General features: G+C 39.9%; 1 protein-coding gene across 1 annotated transcript in view; it reads right to left on the bottom strand.

Annotated features, from left to right (window-relative positions):
- Window positions 1–22,151, bottom strand: part of DOCK4 (dedicator of cytokinesis 4) — a gene marked incomplete at its 5' end in the record, with an annotated part of 608,904 nt that overhangs the window by 380,092 nt on the left and 206,661 nt on the right. The window contains 2 exon segments of the mRNA XM_053716722.1: window positions 6,013–6,140; window positions 11,676–11,868. Of these exon segments, the coding sequence (XP_053572697.1) occupies window positions 6,013–6,140; window positions 11,676–11,868 (321 nt within the window).

Raw genomic sequence — 22,151 nt, 5'->3', positions numbered from 1 at the left:
ATATTCTCTTCCCCAACAGGAAATGGCAAAGAGCCCAGCAAAGCTGGTCACATGATCCCTCCTAGGCTCCGCCTACCCCAGTCATTCGACCGACGTTAAGGAGGAATATTTGCATAGGAGAAACCATATGGTACCGTGGTGACTGTAGTTAAAGAAAATAAATTATCAGACCTGATTAAAAAAACCAGGGCGGGCCGTGGACCGGACACACCGTTGGAGAAAGTAATTTATCAGGTAAACATAAATTCTGTTTTCTCCAACATAGGTGTGTCCGGTCCACGGCGTCATCCTTACTTGTGGGAACCAATACCAAAGCTTTAGGACACGGATGAGGGGAGGGAGCAAATCAGGTCACCTAAATGGAAGGCACCACGGCTTGCAAAACCTTTCTCCCAAAAATAGCCTCAGAAGAAGCAAAAGTATCAAACTTGTAAAATTTGGTAAAAGTGTGCAGTGAAGACCAAGTCGCTGCCCTACATATCTGATCAACAGAAGCCTCGTTCTTGAAGGCCCATGTGGAAGCCACAGCCCTAGTGGAATGAGCTGTGATTCTTTCGGGAGGCTGCCGTCCGGCAGTCTCGTAAGCCAATCTGATGATGCTTTTAATCCAAAAAGAGAGAGAGGTAGAAGTTGCTTTTTGACCTCTCCTTTTACCGGAATAACAACAAACAAGGAAGATGTTTGTCTAAAATCCTTTGTAGCATCTAAATAGAATTTTAGAGCGCGAACAACATCCAAATTGTGCAACAAACGTTCCTTCTTCGAAACTGGTTTCGGACACAGAGAAGGTACGATAATCTCCTGGTTAATGTTTTTGTTAGAAACAACTTTTGGAAGAAAACCAGGTTTAGTACGTAAAACCACCTTATCTGCATGGAACACCAGATAAGGAGGAGAACACTGCAGAGCAGATAATTCTGAAACTCTTCTAGCAGAAGAAATTGCAACTAAAAACAAAACTTTCCAAGATAATAACTTAATATCAACGGAATGCAAGGGTTCAAACGGAACCCCCTGAAGAACTGAAAGAACTAAATTGAGACTCCAAGGAGGAGTCAAAGGTTTGTAAACAGGCTTAATTCTAACCAGAGCCTGAACAAAAGCTTGAACATCTGGCACAGCGGCCAGCTTTTTGTGAAGTAACACAGACAAGGCAGAAATCTGTCCCTTCAGGGAACTTGCAGATAAACCTTTTTCCAATCCTTCTTGAAGGAAGGATAGAATCCTAGGAATCTTAACCTTGTCCCAAGGGAATCCTTTAGATTCACACCAACAGATATATTTTTTCCAAATTTTGTGGTAAATCTTTCTAGTTACAGGCTTTCTGGCCTGAACAAGAGTATCGATAACAGGATATGAGAACCCTCGCTTCGATAAGATCAAGCGTTCAATCTCCAAGCAGTCAGCTGGAGTGAAACCAGATTCGGATGTTCGAACGGACCCTGAACAAGAAGGTCTCGTCTCAAAGGTAGCTTCCATGGTGGAGCCGATGACATATTCACCAGATCTGCATACCAAGTCCTGCGTGGCCACGCAGGAGCTATCAAGATCACCGACGCCCTCTCCTGATTGATCCTGGCTACCAGCCTGGGGATGAGAGGAAACGGCGGGAACACATAAGCTAGTTTGAAGGTCCAAGGTGCTACTAGTGCATCCACTAGAGCCGCCTTGGGATCCCTGGATCTGGACCCGTAGCAAGGAACTTTGAAGTTCTGACGAGAGGCCATCAGATCCATGTCTGGAATGCCCCACAGCTGAGTGACTTGGGCAAAGATTTCCGGATGGAGTTCCCACTCCCCCGGATGCAATGTCTGACGACTCAGAAAATCCGATTCCCAATTTTCCACTCCTGGGATGTGGATAGCAGACAGGTGGCAGGAGTGAAACTCCGCCCATAGAATGATTTTGGTCACTTCTTCCATCGCCAGGGAACTCCTTGTTCCCCCCTGATGGTTGATGTACGCAACAGTTGTCATGTTGTCTGATTGAAACCGTATGAACTTGGCCCTCGCTAGCTGAGGCCAAGCCTTGAGAGCATTGAATATCGCTCTCAGTTCCAGAATATTTATCGGTAGTAGAAATTCTTCCCGAGACCAAAGACCCTGAGCTTTCAGGGATCCCCAGACCGCGCCCCAGCCCATCAGACTGGCGTCGGTCGTGACAATGACCCACTCTGGTCTGCGGAATGTCATCCCTCGTGACAGGTTGTCCAGGGACAGCCACCAACGGAGTGAGTCTCTGGTCCTCTGATTTACTTGTATCTTCGGAGACAAGTCTGTATAGTCCCCATTCCACTGACTGAGCATGCACAGTTGTAATGGTCTTAGATGAATGCGTGCAAAAGGAACTATGTCCATTGCCGCTACCATCAACCCGATCACTTCCATGCACTGAGCTATGGAAGGAAGAGGAACGGAATGAAGTATCCGACAAGAGTCTAGAAGTTTTGTTTTTCTGGCCTCTGTCAGAAAAATCCTCATTTCTAAGGAGTCTATTATGGTTCCCAAGAAGGGAACCCTTGTTGACGGAGATAGAGAACTCTTTTCCACGTTCACTTTCCATCCGTGAGATCTGAGAAAGGCCAGGACAATGTCCGTGTGAGCCTTTGCTTGAGGAAGGGACGACGCTTGAATCAGAATGTCGTCCAAGTAAGGTACTACAGCAATGCCCCTTGGTCTTAGCACAGCTAGAAGGGACCCTAGTACCTTTGTGAAAATCCTTGGAGCAGTGGCTAATCCGAAAGGAAGCGCCACGAACTGGTAATGTTTGTCCAGGAATGCGAACCTCAGGAACCGATGATGTTCCTTGTGGATAGGAATATGTAGATACGCATCCTTTAAATCCACCGTGGTCATGAATTGACCTTCCTGGATGGAAGGAAGAATTGTTCGAATGGTTTCCATCTTGAACGATGGAACCTTGAGAAACTTGTTTAAGATCTTGAGATCTAAGATTGGTCTGAACGTTCCCTCTTTCTTGAAGACAACTGAGACCTGTGGAACCTCCCCCTTGGGGGAAGTCCCTTGAATTCCAGAAGATAACCTTGGGAGACTATTTCTAGCGCCCAAGGATCCAGAACATCTCTTGCCCAAGCCTGAGCGAAGAGAGAGAGTCTGCCCCCCACCAGATCCGGTCCCGGATCGGGGGCCAACATTTCATGCTGTCTTGGTAGCAGTGGCAGGTTTCTTGGCCTGCTTTCCCTTGTTCCAGCCTTGCATTGGTCTCCAAGCTGGCTTGGCTTGAGAAGAATTACCCTCTTGCTTAGAGGACGTAGCACCTTGGGCTGGTCCGTTTCTACGAAAGGGACGAAAATTAGGTTTATTTTTTGCCTTGAAAGGCCGATCCTGAGGAAGGGCGTGGCCCTTACCCCCAGTGATATCAGAGATAATCTCTTTCAAGTCAGGGCCAAACAGCGTTTTCCCCTTGAAAGGAATGTTAAGTAGCTTGTTCTTGGAAGACGCATCAGCCGACCAAGATTTCAACCAAAGCGCTCTGCGCGCCACAATAGCAAACCCAGAATTCTTAGCCGCTAACCTAGCCAATTGCAAAGTGGCGTCTAGGGTGAAAGAATTAGCCAATTTGAGAGCATTGATTCTGTCCATAATCTCCTCAAAAGGAGGAGAATCACTATCGACCGCCTTTATCAGCTCATCGAACCAGAAACATGCGGCTGTAGCGACAGGGACAATGCATGAAATTGGTTGTAGAAGGTAACCCTGCTGAACAAACATCTTTTTAAGCAAACCTTCTAATTTTTTATCCATAGGATCTTTGAAAGCACAACTATCCTCTATGGGTATAGTGGTGCGTTTGTTTAAAGTGGAAACCGCTCCCTCGACCTTGGGGACTGTCTGCCATAAGTCCTTTCTGGGGTCGACCATAGGAAACAATTTTTTAAATATGGGGGGAGGGACGAAAGGAATACCGGGCCTTTCCCATTCTTTATTAACAATGTCCGCCACCCGCTTGGGTATAGGAAAAGCTTCTGGGAGCCCCGGCACCTCTAGGAACTTGTCCATTTTACATAGTTTCTCTGGGATGACCAACTTGTCACAATCATCCAGAGTGGATAATACCTCCTTAAGCAGAATGTGGAGATGTTCCAACTTAAATTTAAATGCAATCACATCAGGTTCAGCTTGTTGAGAAATGTTCCCAATCAGTAATTTCTCCCTCAGACAAAACCTCCCTGGCCCCATCAGACTGGGTTAGGGGCCCTTCAGAAATATTATAATCAGCGTCGTCATGCTCTTCAGTATCTAAAACAGAGCAGTCGCGCTTACGCTGATAAGTGTTCATTTTGGCTAAAATGTTTTTGACAGAATTATCCATTACAGCCGTTAATTGTTGCATAGTAAGGAGTATTGGCGCGCTAGATGTACTAGGGGCCTCCTGAGTGGGCAAGACTCGTGTAGACGAAGGAGGGAATGATGCAGTACCATGCTTACTCCCCTCACTTGAGGAATCATCTTGGGCATCATTGTCATTGTCACATAAATCACATTTATTTAAATGAATAGGAATTCTGGCTTCCCCACATTCAGAACACAGTCTATCTGGTAGTTCAGACATGTTAAACAGGCATAAACTTGATAACAAAGTACAAAAAACGTTTTAAAATAAAACCGTTACTGTCACTTTAAATTTTAAACTGAACACACTTTATTACTGCAATTGCGAAAAAACATGAAGGAATTGTTCAAAATTCACCAAACTTTCACCACAGTGTCTTAAAGCCTTAAAAGTATTGCACACCAAATTTGGAAGCTTTAACCCTTAAAATAACGGAACCGGAGCCGTTTTGAACTTTAACCCCTTTACAGTCCCTGGTATCTGCTTTGCTGAGACCCAACCAAGCCCCAAGGGGAATACGATACCAAATGACGCCTTCAGAAAGTCTTTTCTAAGTATCAGAGCTCCTCTCACATGCGACTGCATGCCATGCCTCTCAAAAACAAGTGCGCAACACCGGCGCGAAAATGAGGCTCTGCCTATGCTTTGGGAAAGCCCCTAAAGAATAAGGTGTCTAAAACAGTGCCTGCCGATATTATTATATCAAAATACCCAGATAAAATGATTCCTCAAGGCTAAATATGTGTTAATAATCAATCGATTTAGCCCAGAAAAAGTCTACAGTCTTAATAAGCCCTTTTTGAAGCCCTTATTTACGATCGTAATAAACATGGCTTACCGGATCCCATAGGGAAAATGACAGCTTCCAGCATTACATCGTCTTGTTAGAATGTGTCATACCTCAAGCAGCAAGAGACTGCTCACTGTTCCCCCAACTGAAGTTAATTGCTCTCAACAGTCCTGTGTGGAACAGCCATGGATTTTAGTGACGGTTGCTAAAATCATTTTCCTCATACAAACAGAAATCTTCATCTCTTTTCTGTTTCTGAGTAAATAGTACATACCAGCACTATTTCAAAATAACAAACTCTTGATTGAATAATAAAAACTACAGTTAAACACTAAAAAACTCTAAGCCATCTCCGTGGAGATGTTGCCTGTACAACGGCAAAGAGAATGACTTGGGTAGGCGGAGCCTAGGAGGGATCATGTGACCAGCTTTGCTGGGCTCTTTGCCATTTCCTGTTGGGGAAGAGAATATCCCACAAGTAAGGATGACGCCGTGGACCGGACACACCTATGTTGGAGAAATGGCCTTTACATTCATACATTCTTATTAATTATAAAGACAATTATAAAGTCCTGTATGCAACAGGACCTATTAAACAGACTATAAACAAATATATATATATATATGTTCATGGTAACATAGTTTTGCATTAAAAAAAATAATTAAACAAATTAGAGCTTATCAACAGTGGGAAAAACAGTATATTTTTCAGTAGAGAAACAGTTTTTTGGAGGGAAACTGTAATTCAGTTTATTTATTTTTTCTTTGAGATGGAACAAAAAACATGTTTTATATTTAAAATGAGTATGTTCATTTCTATATATATATGTAAAAGTATTTAATAAAATAACCATCTAGTAATTACTTACTGAGCTGTTTTTCTTGGTTAGACAAAACATGTTGCTAAGGATACGAGCACACATTACAAGATCTCTCTGCTCCTGTAAATGCATGTGGAGGTGGTGCAAGACTACAGGCAGAAGAATGAACCGGGAGTCTGAAAAAGCAAACATTTCTATTTATTCCTTTGGTCGAATATAATAAGAAAACAATTAGAGCGGCGTTGTACCAAATAACACATTATTCTCCTCATTTAATTGCAACAAATGAATTTATGTAAAATAAAGTGCTAGCTAATTTAACACATATAGATCTATCTCTGAAAACAAATCTACTTATAAACAAGTTCCCTTTTGTTGTAGTTTCAACATCTATTTGTCTATCACAACATTCAAAGAAATCTGATTATTTTTAAATTATTTAGCCAATATAATATTAAAGAGACCGTAAAGTAAGAAATTAAACTTTAATGGCTGGTAGAGCATGCAAATGTGTGTGTATATATTTTACATTAATAAAAACATTGTAATAAGCATTGCTGTCATAGAATAATAATGACACATGCACTCTCCTGAGCTCCAATTAGTGCCTAGGTTTACTTGTCAAAAAAGGATGCCAAGAAAACAAAGTACATTTGACAATAGACATAAAGGCCTCTATTTATCAAGCCGTCGACTTTCTTGCATTTGACGGTATCAATACGCTCGCCTAAGATCGCCTAACATCGCCGCCGCGGACCAGAATACGCTCTCCAAAATGTTCAAAAAAGTTGTCAAAAAGCCGCGCACCAAGTACGGTGCGATGAGCAGCGGACTGTTGATAACTAACAGTCATCGATCTCGCTACTCTTCGGCTTTTTCACAACTTTCTTGCTATACTGTCGGTAAGCACCCACACTATACTATACTGTTTTACCCCATAAACCGCCGCTCCCAGATCCCCCCGCAACTAAAGTTATTAACCCCTAAACTGCCTCTCCCGGACCCGCCGCAACTCTAATAAATGTATTAACCCCTAAACCGCCGCTCATGGACCCCGCCGCAACGAAATAAAGTGTTTAGCCCCTAAACCGCCGCTCCCGGCCCCCGCCGCCACTTACATTATACCTATTAACCCCTAATCTGCCGCCCCCCTACATAAAGTTATTAACCCCTATCCTGCCGATCAAGGACCCCGCCACAACTAAATAAATTGTTTAACCCCTAAACTGCCGCTCCCGGAGCCCACCGCCACCTACATTATATTTATTAACCCCTAATCTGCCCCCCCTACACCGCCGCCACTATAATAAACATATTAACCCCTAAACCTAAGTTTATCCCTAACCCTAACACCCACTAACTTAAATATAATTTAAATAACTCTAAATAAAAATTCCTATAATTAACTAAATAATTCCTATTTAAAACTAAATACTTACCTATAAAATAAACCCTAAGATAGCTACAATATAACTAATAGTTACGTTGTAGCTAGCTTAGGGTTTATTTTTATTTTACAGGCAAGTTTGTATTTATTTTAACTAGGTACAATAGTTATTAAATAGTTATTAACTATTTAATAACTTCCTAGTTAAAATAAAGACAAAAGTACCTGTAAAATAAAACCTAACCTAAGTTACAATTACACCCAACACTACACTATAATTAAATAAATTAACTACAATTAAATAAAATTAAATACAATTAACTAAAATTAACTAAAGTACAAAAAAAAAACACTAAATTACAGAAAATAAAAAAATAATTACAAGAATTTTAAACTAATTACACCTAATCTAATCCCCCTAATAAAATAAAAAAGCCCCCCAAAATAATAAAATTCCCTACCCTATACTAAATTACAAATAGCCCTTAAAAGGGCCTTTTGCGGGGCATTGCCCCAAAGTAATCAGCTCTTTTACCTGTAAAAAAAATTACAATACCCCCCCAACATTAAAACCCACCACCCACACACCCAAACCCTACTCTAAAACCCACCCAAACCACCCTTAAAAAAACCTAACACTTACCCCCTGAAGATCACCCTACCTTGAGACGTCTTCACCCAACCGGGCCTAAGTCCTCAACGAAGCTGGGCGAAGTCTTCATCCAACCGGGCAGAAGAGGTCCTCCAGACGGGCAGAAGTCTTCATCCAGGCGGCATCTTCTATCTTCATCCATCCGACGAGGAGCGGCTCCATCTTGAAGACATCCGATGCGGAGCATCCATCCAGACCGACGACTACCAGACGAATGGCTGTTCCAATCAGCCAAAAGAATGCAAGCTCAATCCTATTGGCTGATTGCATCAGCCAATAGGATTTTTCTTACCTTAATTCCGATTGGCTGATAGAATTCTTGGATGACGTCATTTAAAGGAATATTCATTCGTCGGGTAGTCGTCGGTCTGGATGGATGCTCCGAGTCGGATGTCTTCAAGATGGAGTCACTCCTCGTCGGATGGATGAAGGTAGAAGATGCCGTCTGGATAAAGACTTCTGCCCGTCTGGAGGACCTCTTCGCCTGGCTTCGTTGAGGACTTAGGCCCGGTAGGGTGATCTTCAGGGGGTTAGTGTTAGGTTTTTTTTTAAGGGGGGTTTGGGTGGGTTTTAGAGTAGTGTTGGGTGTGTGGGTGGTGGGTTGTAAAAGAGCTGATTACTTTGGGGCAATGCCCCGCAAAAGGCCCTTTTAAGGGCTATTTGTAATTTAGTATAGGGTAGGGATTTTTATTATTTTGGGGGGCTTTTTTATTTTATTAGGGGGATTAGATTAGGTGTAATTAGTTTAAAATTCTTGAAATTATTTTTTTATTTTCTGTAATTTAGTTTTTTGTTTTTTTGTACTTTAGTTAATTTTATTTAATTGTATTTAATTTTATTTAATTGTATTTAATTTTATTTAATTGTAGTTAATTTATTTAATTATTTTAATTATAGTGTAGTGTTAGGTGTAATTGTAACTTAGGTTAGGTTTTATTTTACAGGTACTTTTGTCTTTGTTAATAACTATTTAATAACTATTGTACCTAGTTAAAATAAATACAAAGTTGCCTGTAAAATAAAAATAAACCCTAAGATAGCTACAATGTAACTATTAGTTATATTGTAGCTATCTAAAGGTTTATTTTATGGGTAAGTATTTAGTTTTAAATAGGAATTATTTAGATAATTATAGTAATATTTATTTAGAGTTATTTAAATTATATTTAAGTTAGTGGGTGTTAGGTTTAGGGGTTAATATGTTTATTAAAGTGGTGGCGGTGTAGGGGGGGGCAGATTAGGGGTTAATAAATATAATGTAGGTGGTGGTGGGCTCCGAGAGCGGCAGTTAAGTATAATGTAGGTGTCGGCGGTGTAGGGGGGCAGATTAGGGGTGTTTAGACTCGGGGTACATGTTAGGGTGTTAGGTGTAGACATTTACCATAGAAATCAATGGGATATCGGGCAGTAGCGAACATGAGCTTTCGCTGCTGTCAGACTCCCATTGATTCCTATGGCATCCGCCGCCTCCAGGGCGGCGGATTGAAAACCAGGTACGCTGGGCCGGAAAAGTGGCGAGCGTACCTGCTAGTTCTTTAATAACTTCCAAAAGTAGTCAGATTGTGCCGAACTTGCGTTCGGAACATCTGTAGTGATGTAACCATCGATCTGTGTCAGACTGAGTCCGGCGGATTGTATGTCACGTCACTATATTCTAATTTTGCCGGTCTGTAGGGTTTGATAACTGCGGCGAATCAGGCTCGCCACAAATACGCTGCAAATTCCAGCGTATTTGCTGTTGACAGCTTGTTAAATAGAGGCCAAATTATAAAGTTGTTTAAAACTGCATGCTCTGTCTAAAGCATGCAAGTTTATTTTTTACTGTCCCTTTAAAACAGTTTTGTATAGAAGAGAACAACTAAAAGGTCCATTCATCTAATATGCCAATAACTAAAAATAAAGCTTGATATATCTGACATATATTTCAGTTTGTTGGATTTTAAAATCATCGTAAATTACCATGTAACGATTTTATAATTATTATAATTAATATTTTTATTATTATTATTCTGCTAGCAATTTAAAATTCATAAATTTGAAAGACATCACAGACAATTAAAAACTAACCTATCTTAACTGTTTGAATTTTCAAGGAAGAAAATCATTATGAATTGGTGAACAACAAACTGACTCTTGCATAAATTGTTAATTACATGTTAGATAGTACAAAACTAAAAATAATATAAAAGCAGTTTTAACATAATTATACGTTTTAAAGTGTTTGGCAAGTGGTCCTTTCTCAAAAATAACCCATGTTCACACCACACACAAGTCCTAATACTGCAGACAGACGTCACAGATATTCTATGCATAGGGCTCACTCCCACTGCTTCACACACCCCTGTTGTCAAGTCTGCACTGTCAACCAAGTTTGTCACATGCAAGTAAGTGTAGGACATGGTTTTCTTCCCCATACATGCCCATGATTAACTTGCATGTGACATCACTGGCCATCACTGTTCATGAGGTGAGAGTGAGACCATGGTAGAAAGTGTGCTGTGCCCATATGAACAGGTGAATTAAAGTATAAGTAGAGTTATACGTAATTGTAAAAGTTGTTTAAAATTGCATGAGAGAGAGAGAGAGAGAGAGAGAGAGAGAAGGGGCGGAGAAGGGAGTAATTATATTGTTAACCTAATTTTCCTTATAAACCATATTAAAAACTGTGGATTAAGTAAGAATGCCATTGATATTCTTATTTCCTGAGTCCCTGTAATAAACTGAAAAACTAAACTGTACAACACCTCAGATGTCTGATAACTTAATTTTGTAACAGCATTTTTAAAACTCTCTCTGACCATGAAAATATTAAAATGAATCTATCCAATGGTTAAAGAAAATATTTTACATTTTTCTTTTCTTAATTTAGAAAAATTCAAGTTTGAGATCATTATATGTTTCTGCAGCTTTCCCTTGAGGGTATGCTGTCAAAACATAAGCCTGTGAAAACTGACAGTTTTAGCTACTCATTGGTTATTGTGTTAAGTGATAAAGAACCAACGCTTATAATAATTATAAAACATTTGCTAGTATAGTTTTGAATTACTAAAGAATAAAAAAAAAAGATTCACTGCACAAAACATTCCACTAACAAATGAAATACCTAATATACATATAATTAAAGTTAAAAAAAAAATATTTCTTCTAATGTCTTGTATGTTTTTGTCACTTGTCCTAATTTTGCAGCTAGTTTAAAAAAATAATTTCTATTTCTACCCTTAGTAACTGGAGTGTGCGTATTGGTCAAAATGTTAATTGCAACTCGCTTTTAGTTCATATCTCTGACTTTGTTCTGTTCTATTATTTTGAAATATGACACAAAAAACTAAGAAATTTGGAAAGCTACCGTCTCTCTTCCAGCTCACGTATTACTGGACAGTGAGATTGAATATTCGTACAACAATGGCCTGAGTTTAAGGCTTCCCATTGTTCTAATCTATGTCTTAAAGAGGCATTTTGTGTAACATTATAAATATTTTGAGTTTTCTCAATAAAAAAAGTATTATTTTGCCTATTTATAATAAATTGTAGGCTTTTTTTATATCCACAGTATATATTTCAATTCACAAATAAAGCTGGTTATTATTAATATTATTAATAATAACAATAATACATTTAATATATGCACAGCACTGTATATGCAGTTTTTTTCTGTGTAGTCTGGATCTTTACCAGGATTGCTGTAAAGTTCGCTCTCCACTGTCTTCGCTATACACTGCAGTTTTACGTCTTGAAGGGAGTCATCCGCGTGCGTGATTGTTGGCAAACTGCCCAGAGTATCATGCACTAAGTTTGCCACCTCTCGAACATCAAAGAGCTTCAGCAGTTCGGAGTACACAGCTGGGAAGGAATTCAGAAACACAGCCTGGGGGAGAATGTGAAATGGAAGAATACAGAGACAAAAAAATAAAAATAAAGATTAAAATGTCCTTTCTACTGTACTTAGAGAAGGAGACTAAAAAGGTTTATTGTGCTTTCACAGCATATGCCCAGTATGAAATGACATTGATGCTCTATATACAAATAAATCAACATAAGAGGATCTGTTAAGTACGGATATCATTTTAATGTACTTTGTTCTGTACCTTTCATTCACTCCTATAATTTTCTGTTTGAATACTTTTACATTTAGGGCCAGATTACGAGTGAAGTGCAAATTAACTCTTCAGCTCGAGCGTTAATTGCACTAGAAACTTTTGTTGCGCCTTATATTAATAGTTGAGAGTAAACTGTTTTTGCTCTCAACCAAACCCAACAAGCACAAAATGCCGAACTTAGAATATCGCATGTGCCACATATAGAAATCAATTAAGAAAAAAGTGGGAAAAAAGACCAAGGGGTCTATTTATATATGTGCGGACAGACATGATCCGCTATAGCAAACCATATCTGACATGTCATTGCACCAGCAGTACTTGTGAACTGCTGGTGCAATACCGCCCCCTGAAGATTCGCGGCCAATAGCAAGGGGTGTCAATCAGCCCGATCGTACATGATCGGGTGGATTGCTATATGCCGCCTCAGAGACGGCGTATGAGTTTAGGAGCAGCAGTCTTAAGACCGCTGCTTCTTAACTCCTGTTTCCGGCGAGCCTGAAGGAATCAAGGGGAACAGGGGCCATTCGGCCCTTGTTAAATAGACCCCCAAAACCTAACTCTAGTGCAAACTCGATCACGTATTCTCATTTGTACATACCTGACAAGAAAATAGGATTTTTCACATTACAATGTTCTTCAAATAACAGAATATGTTATATTGATTAATAAATACACATTTCTACATATATCTGATGGGTTTTTTTGTAAAATATACCTTATATATACAGTATACCTATATATATAGATGATTATATATAGGTATTAATTTATACAGATATATATATATAAAAAATATCTATTTAGAAATACTTAGAATGTATTCTGCTACGTGCAGAACATTGGAATGTGAAATATGTACACTAAATGCATAGTTAAAACCTTTATAAAAAATTAATATTGCGGGTTGCAGAGCCTAGCCACAGAGCTGAATGGCAGCATAATGGCAGCGTAAAGTCAGAGCTCTTAGGCCCGGTGGCTCTATTGGGCTGCATATAGCATGTAAACTCAGAATAAATAAATGCCTCAGTAGCCATTCTAGTGCGGGTGACGGCAAGAAACAAGGGGCTGATTCCGGAGATTCTAAATGTAAAGTGACAGGGAGCGGAACAGCCTTAACCAAGCAGAGACTGTTGTCGGCATCGGCCTCCCACGTGGCCGCAAATACCCAAGACCAACGACCCTTGCAGTGTACAACACAAGTACGGATCGTTGTGAAGGTACACCGAACACAGAGTGGAGACGCTGGTTGGAGGTCACGCATGGACAACTGAGTGGGTACATCTAACAAACTTTGGGCCTCTTTGACGGCGGGACGCTGCAGAATCTGATGGGACCCGGTAAGCTGAGAATTCAGATCACACCCCGCATACATCACATTACTGGGTAGTAGTGAAACGTGAGGGCAGAGGTGACTACTGAATACTCCTGTATATACATATCCATAACTGACCCTCAGGGCTTAAGGCCTGGCAGAAGTAAATAACGGAGGTGATACCCAGAGGTGGGAGGTGACTGGCCAGCAGGGATTACTGTCAAATCTTGCATGTTACCACAGGTCTCCCCACAAAAGAATTAAGTCTTCCGTTAATATCTATGAACTGAGCTCCACATATTACAGGGAGGTGCCCCCACTTGTTATGCCTCAGAAGAAAAATCAGAAAATGGAGAAGGGCACTTCCACTAAAACAATGGGTCACTATCTGAGGCCAGTTGACCAGGCTTTATCTTCACAACCAGGCAGATAAACACAGCAGCCCAAGTACATACTTCTGACCAGCTACCCACAGACTATGTTACCAAGTCTGACTTAAGCTTATTATCATCAAAAGAGGACATCAAGGTAGATATGCATGAAGTAAGAGCCTTGTATAAAGACCTACATAAAGATGTATCCTCACTTAAAGAGATAATTAACTCAGTAGAGGAGTTCTTCATTCACATCTGGGCTAAAACAGCTCACCGCTAAAGTAACCTCACAAGAGAGTTCAATTGATGTACTAAATGAAAAAATTGAAGACTTAGAAAACCGCAGCCGCCGCAACAATTTGAGGATCAGGGGGGTGCCGGAGTCAGTGCCCCCCCCCCGGCTATCACAGGGTATTTACAAGATTTATTTAGGACCATTAAAGGGATGCCTAGCACTCCTGTCATCCTTATTGAAAGAGCTCATAGGGCACTAAGAGCCAAACCTCCGCCTAAAGCCCCTCGTAGGGATATCGCTGTGAAACTGCTCCACTTTCCTGACAAGGAGGAAATCCTGAGAAACTCCAGAGCAAAGCAGCCGATTCGCCATGCAGGAATTAATATTCAAATATTCAGTGACATTAGCCCCACTACTTTGCAAAAGCGCAGATCATTAACATTTCTCACGTCTGTCTTACAAACACACAAAATACCCTATAGATGGGGGTTTCCAGTATCCATTATCGCAACTAAGGATAATAAAAACGTGATCTACAGAACAGAAGATGATTTTATGCAGTTCTGCTCCCAACTCTCAATAGAAGCACCTACTCCTCCACAGTCAGTGGGGGAAGCCCCACGCTGCACACAGGCCTTAGATCGGGAAGAATCCTGCCTTAACGCCCAGGACACCAGTAATCCCAGAGGCACAGGAGAATGAAATTGGTCAGAGGCCTGAAAATTTATAAGAACTTCTAAAGATTGCTGCTGCGGAAGCCCCAGCCCCACATGGGAAGTGCAAGTATCCTTGAAATGTGTTATTTGTGTTATATAATCTAGTATGTTAGATAAGATTTCAGGGTAACATGCACAGAAACATAGTTTTGCCCTCATATTATCTGTCACCAACCATCAGACACTACAAGAGAGGGCTTAGTTATACTGGAAAGTTATAAATGTTTGAAATGCAGTGACAACTCTATCAGAAGTCTGAAAAATTACAAAAACTCCTAAGGATTACATCTGCGAAAGCCCCAGCTCAGCGTGGGAAGTGCAAACATCTTTGTAGCGTGTTAGTTTTATATAGTTAGTTACGCTAGATAAGCTTTCAAGGTTACACGTATGCAAATACAGAACTGCTCTCATGTTATTCTCCACTAACCAATATACACTACAAGAGAGAGCTTAGTTATACTGGAAAGTTATAAATGTTTGAAATGCAGTGTTGTATTTGCTACAAGTTAAACTGTTTAGATAAATTCACTGAGCTCCTTCATTACCATATAATGTGTTATAACTGATGTACTGCAATATAGCTTTGTTTTTCTCCTTTTTGCATCCCATTGAATACAGGGGACAAACACGTCTAGCCACAACCAACAATTTCTACATAATTACCATACACTGCTGTCGCGGCAGCACGCAAACCTGCAGATGAGATACTGCCCATGCCACGTAATACCCTACTGATGGATTATATAGCTCACATAACTTATATGCAATAAGCCTATTTGAGGCGAGTGTACATAGTCACTCGCCTCTACAGAAGTAATACCTCACATAGCAGCCTTTTACCGCCACCGGGACACATCCCCATTAGTGTACTACTATTTAAAAGTACACTTCTGCAAAGAAATATCTTTATTTTCTTTTGCACTACCTCACTTTTAAAACCTTTACCCTACACTGGCTGATTTCTCAGTTAATCTAAATAATAACTACATATATTAACCTGCTGTTTAGATCTAGCTACTACTTCTAGTTTTCTATACTTATCACATATAAATTCTTATTCTTTCCCCCTTTTTTTTTCCCCTCTCCCCCCCTTTCCTAATATACCCTACCCTTACAAGATGAATACTAGCTACTCTCGTAAGCCGGACCACTCTCTAACATTAACAACAATTAATGTACACAGCCTTAATAGTCCTGGGAAGCGGTCCATCACGTTGTGAGAATTGTCTAAACTCCGCGGCTCCATTGTCTTCTTACAGGATACACACTTCCAACGAGGCAGGAAACCAAAATGGCCTAATCCGAAATACCCAACTGCTTTTTTTGCGTCAGGTCCCCAAAAAAAGAACGGAGTTGGCATATTAATGCACAGCTCTATGGCTTTTCAACTAATGTCACTGCACAAAGATCCAGACGGCAGGTACCTACTGTTGGTGGGCCTCCTGTTCGGGAGGCCAATCACACTACTTAATATATATGCCCCAAACGCACCAGCAGCATTGATTTTTTTTAAAAATTGCAAGGCTGCTTCTAGATCATACAAAGGGTTCGGTGATGCTGGGTGGCGACTTTAATGTACCATTGTACCCTGCCCTTGACACCTCTAACTCTGGATCTAGTGTCCCTAAAACTACACTGAAAGCAATCAAAACGATGCTTGCAGATTTAAACCTTCACAATGTATGGAGAACATTACAGCCCGCAGGCAAAGATTACACCTATCTTTCAAACGTATTCCATAAATACTCTTGCATCGACTATTGGTTCACAGACTCCATCAGTCTCCCTATCGTACACTCCTGCGATATAGGCACAATTACATGGACGGATCACGCCCCGGTTGTTTGTGACATTGTTTAGCCAGAGGCCCCTATGACTGATTACATATGGAGGCTTGATGACCAACTATTGTTAGACCCGACGATAGTGACTACAGTTAATGCTACACTGACAGAGTATTTCTCTTTTAACTATCATACAAACACCTCCCTCTCCACAAACTGGAAAGCGCACAAGTGCGTTGTTCGGGGTGAACTTCTAAAACTGAAGGCCAAAAAATTGAAGGAGAAACGGATTAGATATGAACAGGTACACTCCACTATACTTAAATTAGATAGCATACATAAAATGAACCCCCAAGACCCCAATGTCTCAAACAATTTACAACAGGCCAAAAAAGACCTCAGAGATCTTCTTAATGCAGAGTCACAAAAACAAGCTTTACACTTAAGACAAATGTACTACGACTAGGGGAATAAACCTGGCAAGCTCCTTGCGAGGTCGATAAAACGTAAAAGACTTAAAACATTTATCCACACCCTGACAGACTCCAGCGGCACAATAGTGCGGGATAGTAGGGCAATAGCAAACATACTCCAGCAATACTATAGTAACCTATACAACTTAGACCCTTCAATACTAACACCAATCATTCAGGGACAACTAACTAAAAAAAGATCTGCCAATCCACCCTGTCGAACGCCTTTTCTCGTCGGATGCAGAAAAGGCGTTCGACAGGGTGGATTGGCATTTCCTTAAGGAAGTAATGCATAAGATGAATTTTGGTACCCCCTTCATAAAAATTTTTTTCTCTATATTCTAACCTAAATGCAAAAATTAGGACCAATGGCACCCTGTCAGACCCATTTACCATTTCTAACCATTTCTAACGGCACACATCAGGGATGTCCCCTCTCCCCATTACTTTTCGTACTCTCCATTGAGGCACTTGCTGTTACAATACGGCTTAAACAATCCATAACTGGCATTACGATAGGAGACAGAGACCATAAAATGATTATGTACGCAGACGATATACTATTTACCATAACCAACACAGAATCCACTCTCCCAGACATTATAGCAGAACTGAATGAATATGGCCAGGTTTCCAATTTCCACCTCAACGTTACAAAATCTGAACTCCTTAACATATCGGCCCCCTCTCAAATTATTTCCCACCTAGAGAAAACCGTCCATATACATATAGCAAAAAAGAAAATGAAATATTTAGGGATCAATTTGGCAAGCAATAACAACAACCTTTTCCTGTTTAACTACCAGAAGCTTAGAAATGAGATAGCGAGAGATCTTCAATCATAGAGCAATAAACCAATATCTTGGCTGGGCAAGTTAGGTATCATACAAATGAATATCCTCCCACGAGTTCTATACCTCCTACAGGCCCTTCCCATCCCTCTGCCTCCCACCTACCTCGCCCAATTACAAAAAAACATAGATAATTATATCTGGGGAGAAAAAGCAGGATAAGCAGACAAACCATGTATCTACCCAAACATAGAGGCGGGTTGGGCCTCCCAAACCTAAAAACATACCGCAGGGCGATAATTTTACAACACATAATTGACTGGAGCCACAACACTACACAGAAGGCCTGGGTCCACTTAGATAACCAAATCCTCTCTAAAGGCAACACGGCAACCCTGGCCTGGATTGAACCACAACATTGAGGTTTTACCCTATCGCACAAGAAACGCTCAGAGAATGGGATAAAACAATCTCTACCACCAATAGCATCTCCACACGTCACTCCCCACTTCTCCCCTTGAGAGAGCACCCTGAGATCCCACTGACACATGCCAGGATAGCTAATAGACACCCATACAAATTAAGGGATGGGGTCTTACATTTTGCACTAGACAGGGGTGTTATCGCACCATGGGTATTCTTACAGCAGTGGGACGAGGTCCTGTTTTCGTCTTGGTTCTCACGTTCACAAGTTAAACATTTTGTCATCACTCACAGACATAAAAGAGGGATGAATAGGGAACTCACCCCTTTTGAGCACCTGTGTGGCAGCAGACCCCCCAAAAGACACACTATATCCCTTCTTTATAAACTACTGCTGGTAAGTGACGCAAAGCTACTCCCTGCCTATGCCCAGGCCTGGGATAGAGAGATAAATTCTGATACCTCCCCTTCTGTGTGGAGGAGGGCGTTCCAGATAGCAATCAAGGCATCATCGTCTGTCAACATTCAGGAAATGCATTTTAAGTTTATGAGTAGGTGGTATCTCACCCCACCAGATTACACAGAACCAACCCACAAATTACAGATTCATGCTGGAGGGGGTGCGGCCAGAGAGGAACAATGTACCACATTTGGTGGACTTGTCCAGTCATCACCACCTACAGGGAAGCTGTGTTTACAGCAATATCAGAGATAATAGAAACTGAACTAGCACCACAAATGCAAGTGCTAATGTTCCAAAACCTCCCCAAAATCCAAAATAAAGCCACAATATCTCTCCTTTTGATGATGATCAATGGAGCTAAAAAACTTATTCCCAAACACTGGAAATCAGTGACTCCCCCAACTATTAGTGATTGGCGCACCCAGATGACAGACCTCCTTATTCTTGAGCGATACCACTTCATGAAAACAAAGAATTTAGACCTGCACCACCTCATGACGGAAACTTGGGAACGACATAAACCTCAAATTTTACCTGACACTCACACACTGACTAGAGACTCACCAACTGATTGTGGCCACCCCTGTGCTGTACTCCCCCCATGATGTCACAAGTTTTATGGCACTAGTCCTCCTCATTGACTCTGTCCTTAAACACCCATGCCGGAATGTTAATTTCACTCATAGACACCCGTGTATTTGTCCTTAACACAAAAATGAATACTGCATAAAAATGCTTTAACATGTTTTCATCTACTTAGGACTCCAATGCACTTGTATACATGTCTATATATGTGTACAGATGTATTTTATATAAATATATATATATATATATACATACAAATATCTGTAAATACATATATACACATATAAATACATATATACACATATTAATACTTATATACACATATATATACATATATACACATATTAATATATATATATACACATATAAATACATAAATAGGGTAAATCTTTCAACTTGTAATACCATCAGAAAGCCAAACAAGTGCAAACCCCCCACGATAAACCTTATCGCACAGGTGCAAAAGTTTGTGCTCCACTCGTAATCTGGCCCTTAAAGGGCCATGAAACCCAAATGTTGAAACACTTGAAAGTGATGCTGCATAGCTGTAAAAAGCTGACTAGAAAATATCACCTGAACATCTCTATATAAAAAACAAATATATTTTACCTCAAAAGTTCCTCAGTAGCCACATCCCATTGTAAAGGACTTTAAGCAGCAAATCAGTATGTCTGTCCCGGGACAGCTAAGTGAGGGAGCTTACGTGCACACTCATTTTATTTCCCTATTCAGTTTAAGGAAGTTTACTATGCAATCTCATGAGAGTTAAGTGAAATCTCATGAGATCACAGTAAAGGAGTTCATGACCTCAGCACTGTTGATGCTGATTGGCTGCAGTTCATTTATTTTTAATTTTCTTACCTGCAGCTGAGCAGCAGCTGAAGTATAACTTTTTACACAAAACTTACTCTGCTGAGCTGAGGAAGTTGTGAGGTAAAATATCTTCCTTTTTTACATAGAGATGCTAAGGGGATATTTTCCTGTCCGCTTTTTACAGCTATACTGCATCCGTTTCAAATGATTTAGCATATGAGTATTATATCCCTTTAATATTTAACCCTTGGCTGCTATATGATCTTGAACATATTGCTTTGCAATGCACTACAGCCCTCTATAGAAGCAAAACATTCAAAATACATGCAATGTTACTCTTCCTGGTACATAGAAATATATATATTTTGTACAATAAATACACTTTTTCTGCAACTGCAATTTTTTCAATGTTAAAGGAATACAAATACATTTATAAATAAATACACTTTTTCTGCAGCTGCATTATTTTTTATTTTAAAATAGGGAGAACATAGGATTGGTGCATATATATATATATATATTTAACATTTCAAAAGAAGTTAACATATTGTTTAATATGAAAAGAAGTCCTGTAATTGTATAATAAAACAATAACTTCTTATCTCAGCCTTTAAATACATATGGCCACAATTAAGCTGGGTAAAACACGGTGCTGAGCCCTCATGCTGGCCTTACATTTCTTATTATTGTTATTTTGCAATATTCTGCCAAAATGGAATCAGATAACTTTATCACACTGCTATGGATTTAAAAGAACATTTCAGCCTAAAGTAAAATGCCTTACAAGCATTTTGTAAAACAAATGTATTAGCAAACGTAAGTCAGCAGAAGCTTAAATACAAGGTAATACAGAGGTAAAACGTGTATTATTATAACTGTGTTGGTTATGTAAAACTGGGGAATGGGTAATAAAGGGATTATCTATCTTTTTAAACAATACAAATTGTTGGGTGATTAAAGGGACAGTCTAGTCAAAATGAAATAATCATGATTCAGATAGGGCATACAGTTTTTTCCAATTTACTTTTATCATCAACTTTGTTTTATTCTCTTGGTATTCTTTGTTGAAAGTTAAATCTAGGTAGGCTCATATGCTAATTTCTAAGCCCTTGAATGCTGCCTCTTATCTTTAGTGCATTTTGACAGTTTAACACAGTTAGACCGCGCTAGTTCATGTGTGTCATATAGATAACATTGTGCTCACTCCCATGGATTAATTTATGAGTCAGCACTGATTGGCTAAAATGCAAGTCTGTCAAAAGAACTGAGATAAGGAGGCAATCTGCAGAGGCTTAGATACAAGGTAATCATCGAGGTAAATAGTGTATTACCCCCATAATGACCCTGTACGTCACTGGTCTTTGAATTGGGATTGTTTTTTGGTAGCATGGTCTGTAGTCGGAATGGAGGACATAATAGCACAGTCCTGCCGCTCAAAGAAAGACCCACGGTACTATGAATTGAAGAACCCTTAACGACCAGTGACATACAGGGTACGTCCCAGTCATTAAGGGGTCAATATAACCATGTTAATTATGCAAAACTGGGAAATGGGTAATAAAGGGATTATCTATCTTTTCAAACAATAAAATTCTGGAGTAGATTATCCCTTTAAGAGCTTAAACTAAAAGAGTGATAGATTTAATAGAGGCCGATTTGTTAATAAATGGGTTAAATGCTTTTAATAACTTCAAAGTTGGCTTGAATGTCCTTCTGTTTAGTGAAACAAATAAAAGTTATCGCTGCTTAATTTAAGGGCAATCAGTTTACCGGCATCAGAAAGATGAACCGCTGATGTGGCCCTGCCAGGATTACAATCTGTTTATATGATGTTTGTACAGATACTGTAGATACCAAAAAGTAATTCTTTATTTGTACTTATTTTATTGTTTTGTCATTGGCTTTAAAACTCTGTAGGGTGCATTTTAATGTAATTCTTGCCCATGCTAAGGCTGGGAGATACACAACTAGCCTCCACTTTTAATACTTCACCACCCAACAAACACACATTAGCCAATTATAGTGTCCGCTTTGCAATTGGCTTATTACTGTGCTCTTTGCTTAGATCTAAGTAAAAACATT

The sequence above is a fragment of the Bombina bombina genome, chromosome 6 (genome assembly GCF_027579735.1).
Source record: "Bombina bombina isolate aBomBom1 chromosome 6, aBomBom1.pri, whole genome shotgun sequence".
In the NCBI taxonomy this organism is placed as follows: Eukaryota; Metazoa; Chordata; class Amphibia; order Anura; family Bombinatoridae; genus Bombina; species Bombina bombina.
This window is presented reverse-complemented; position numbering and strand designations above follow the sequence as displayed.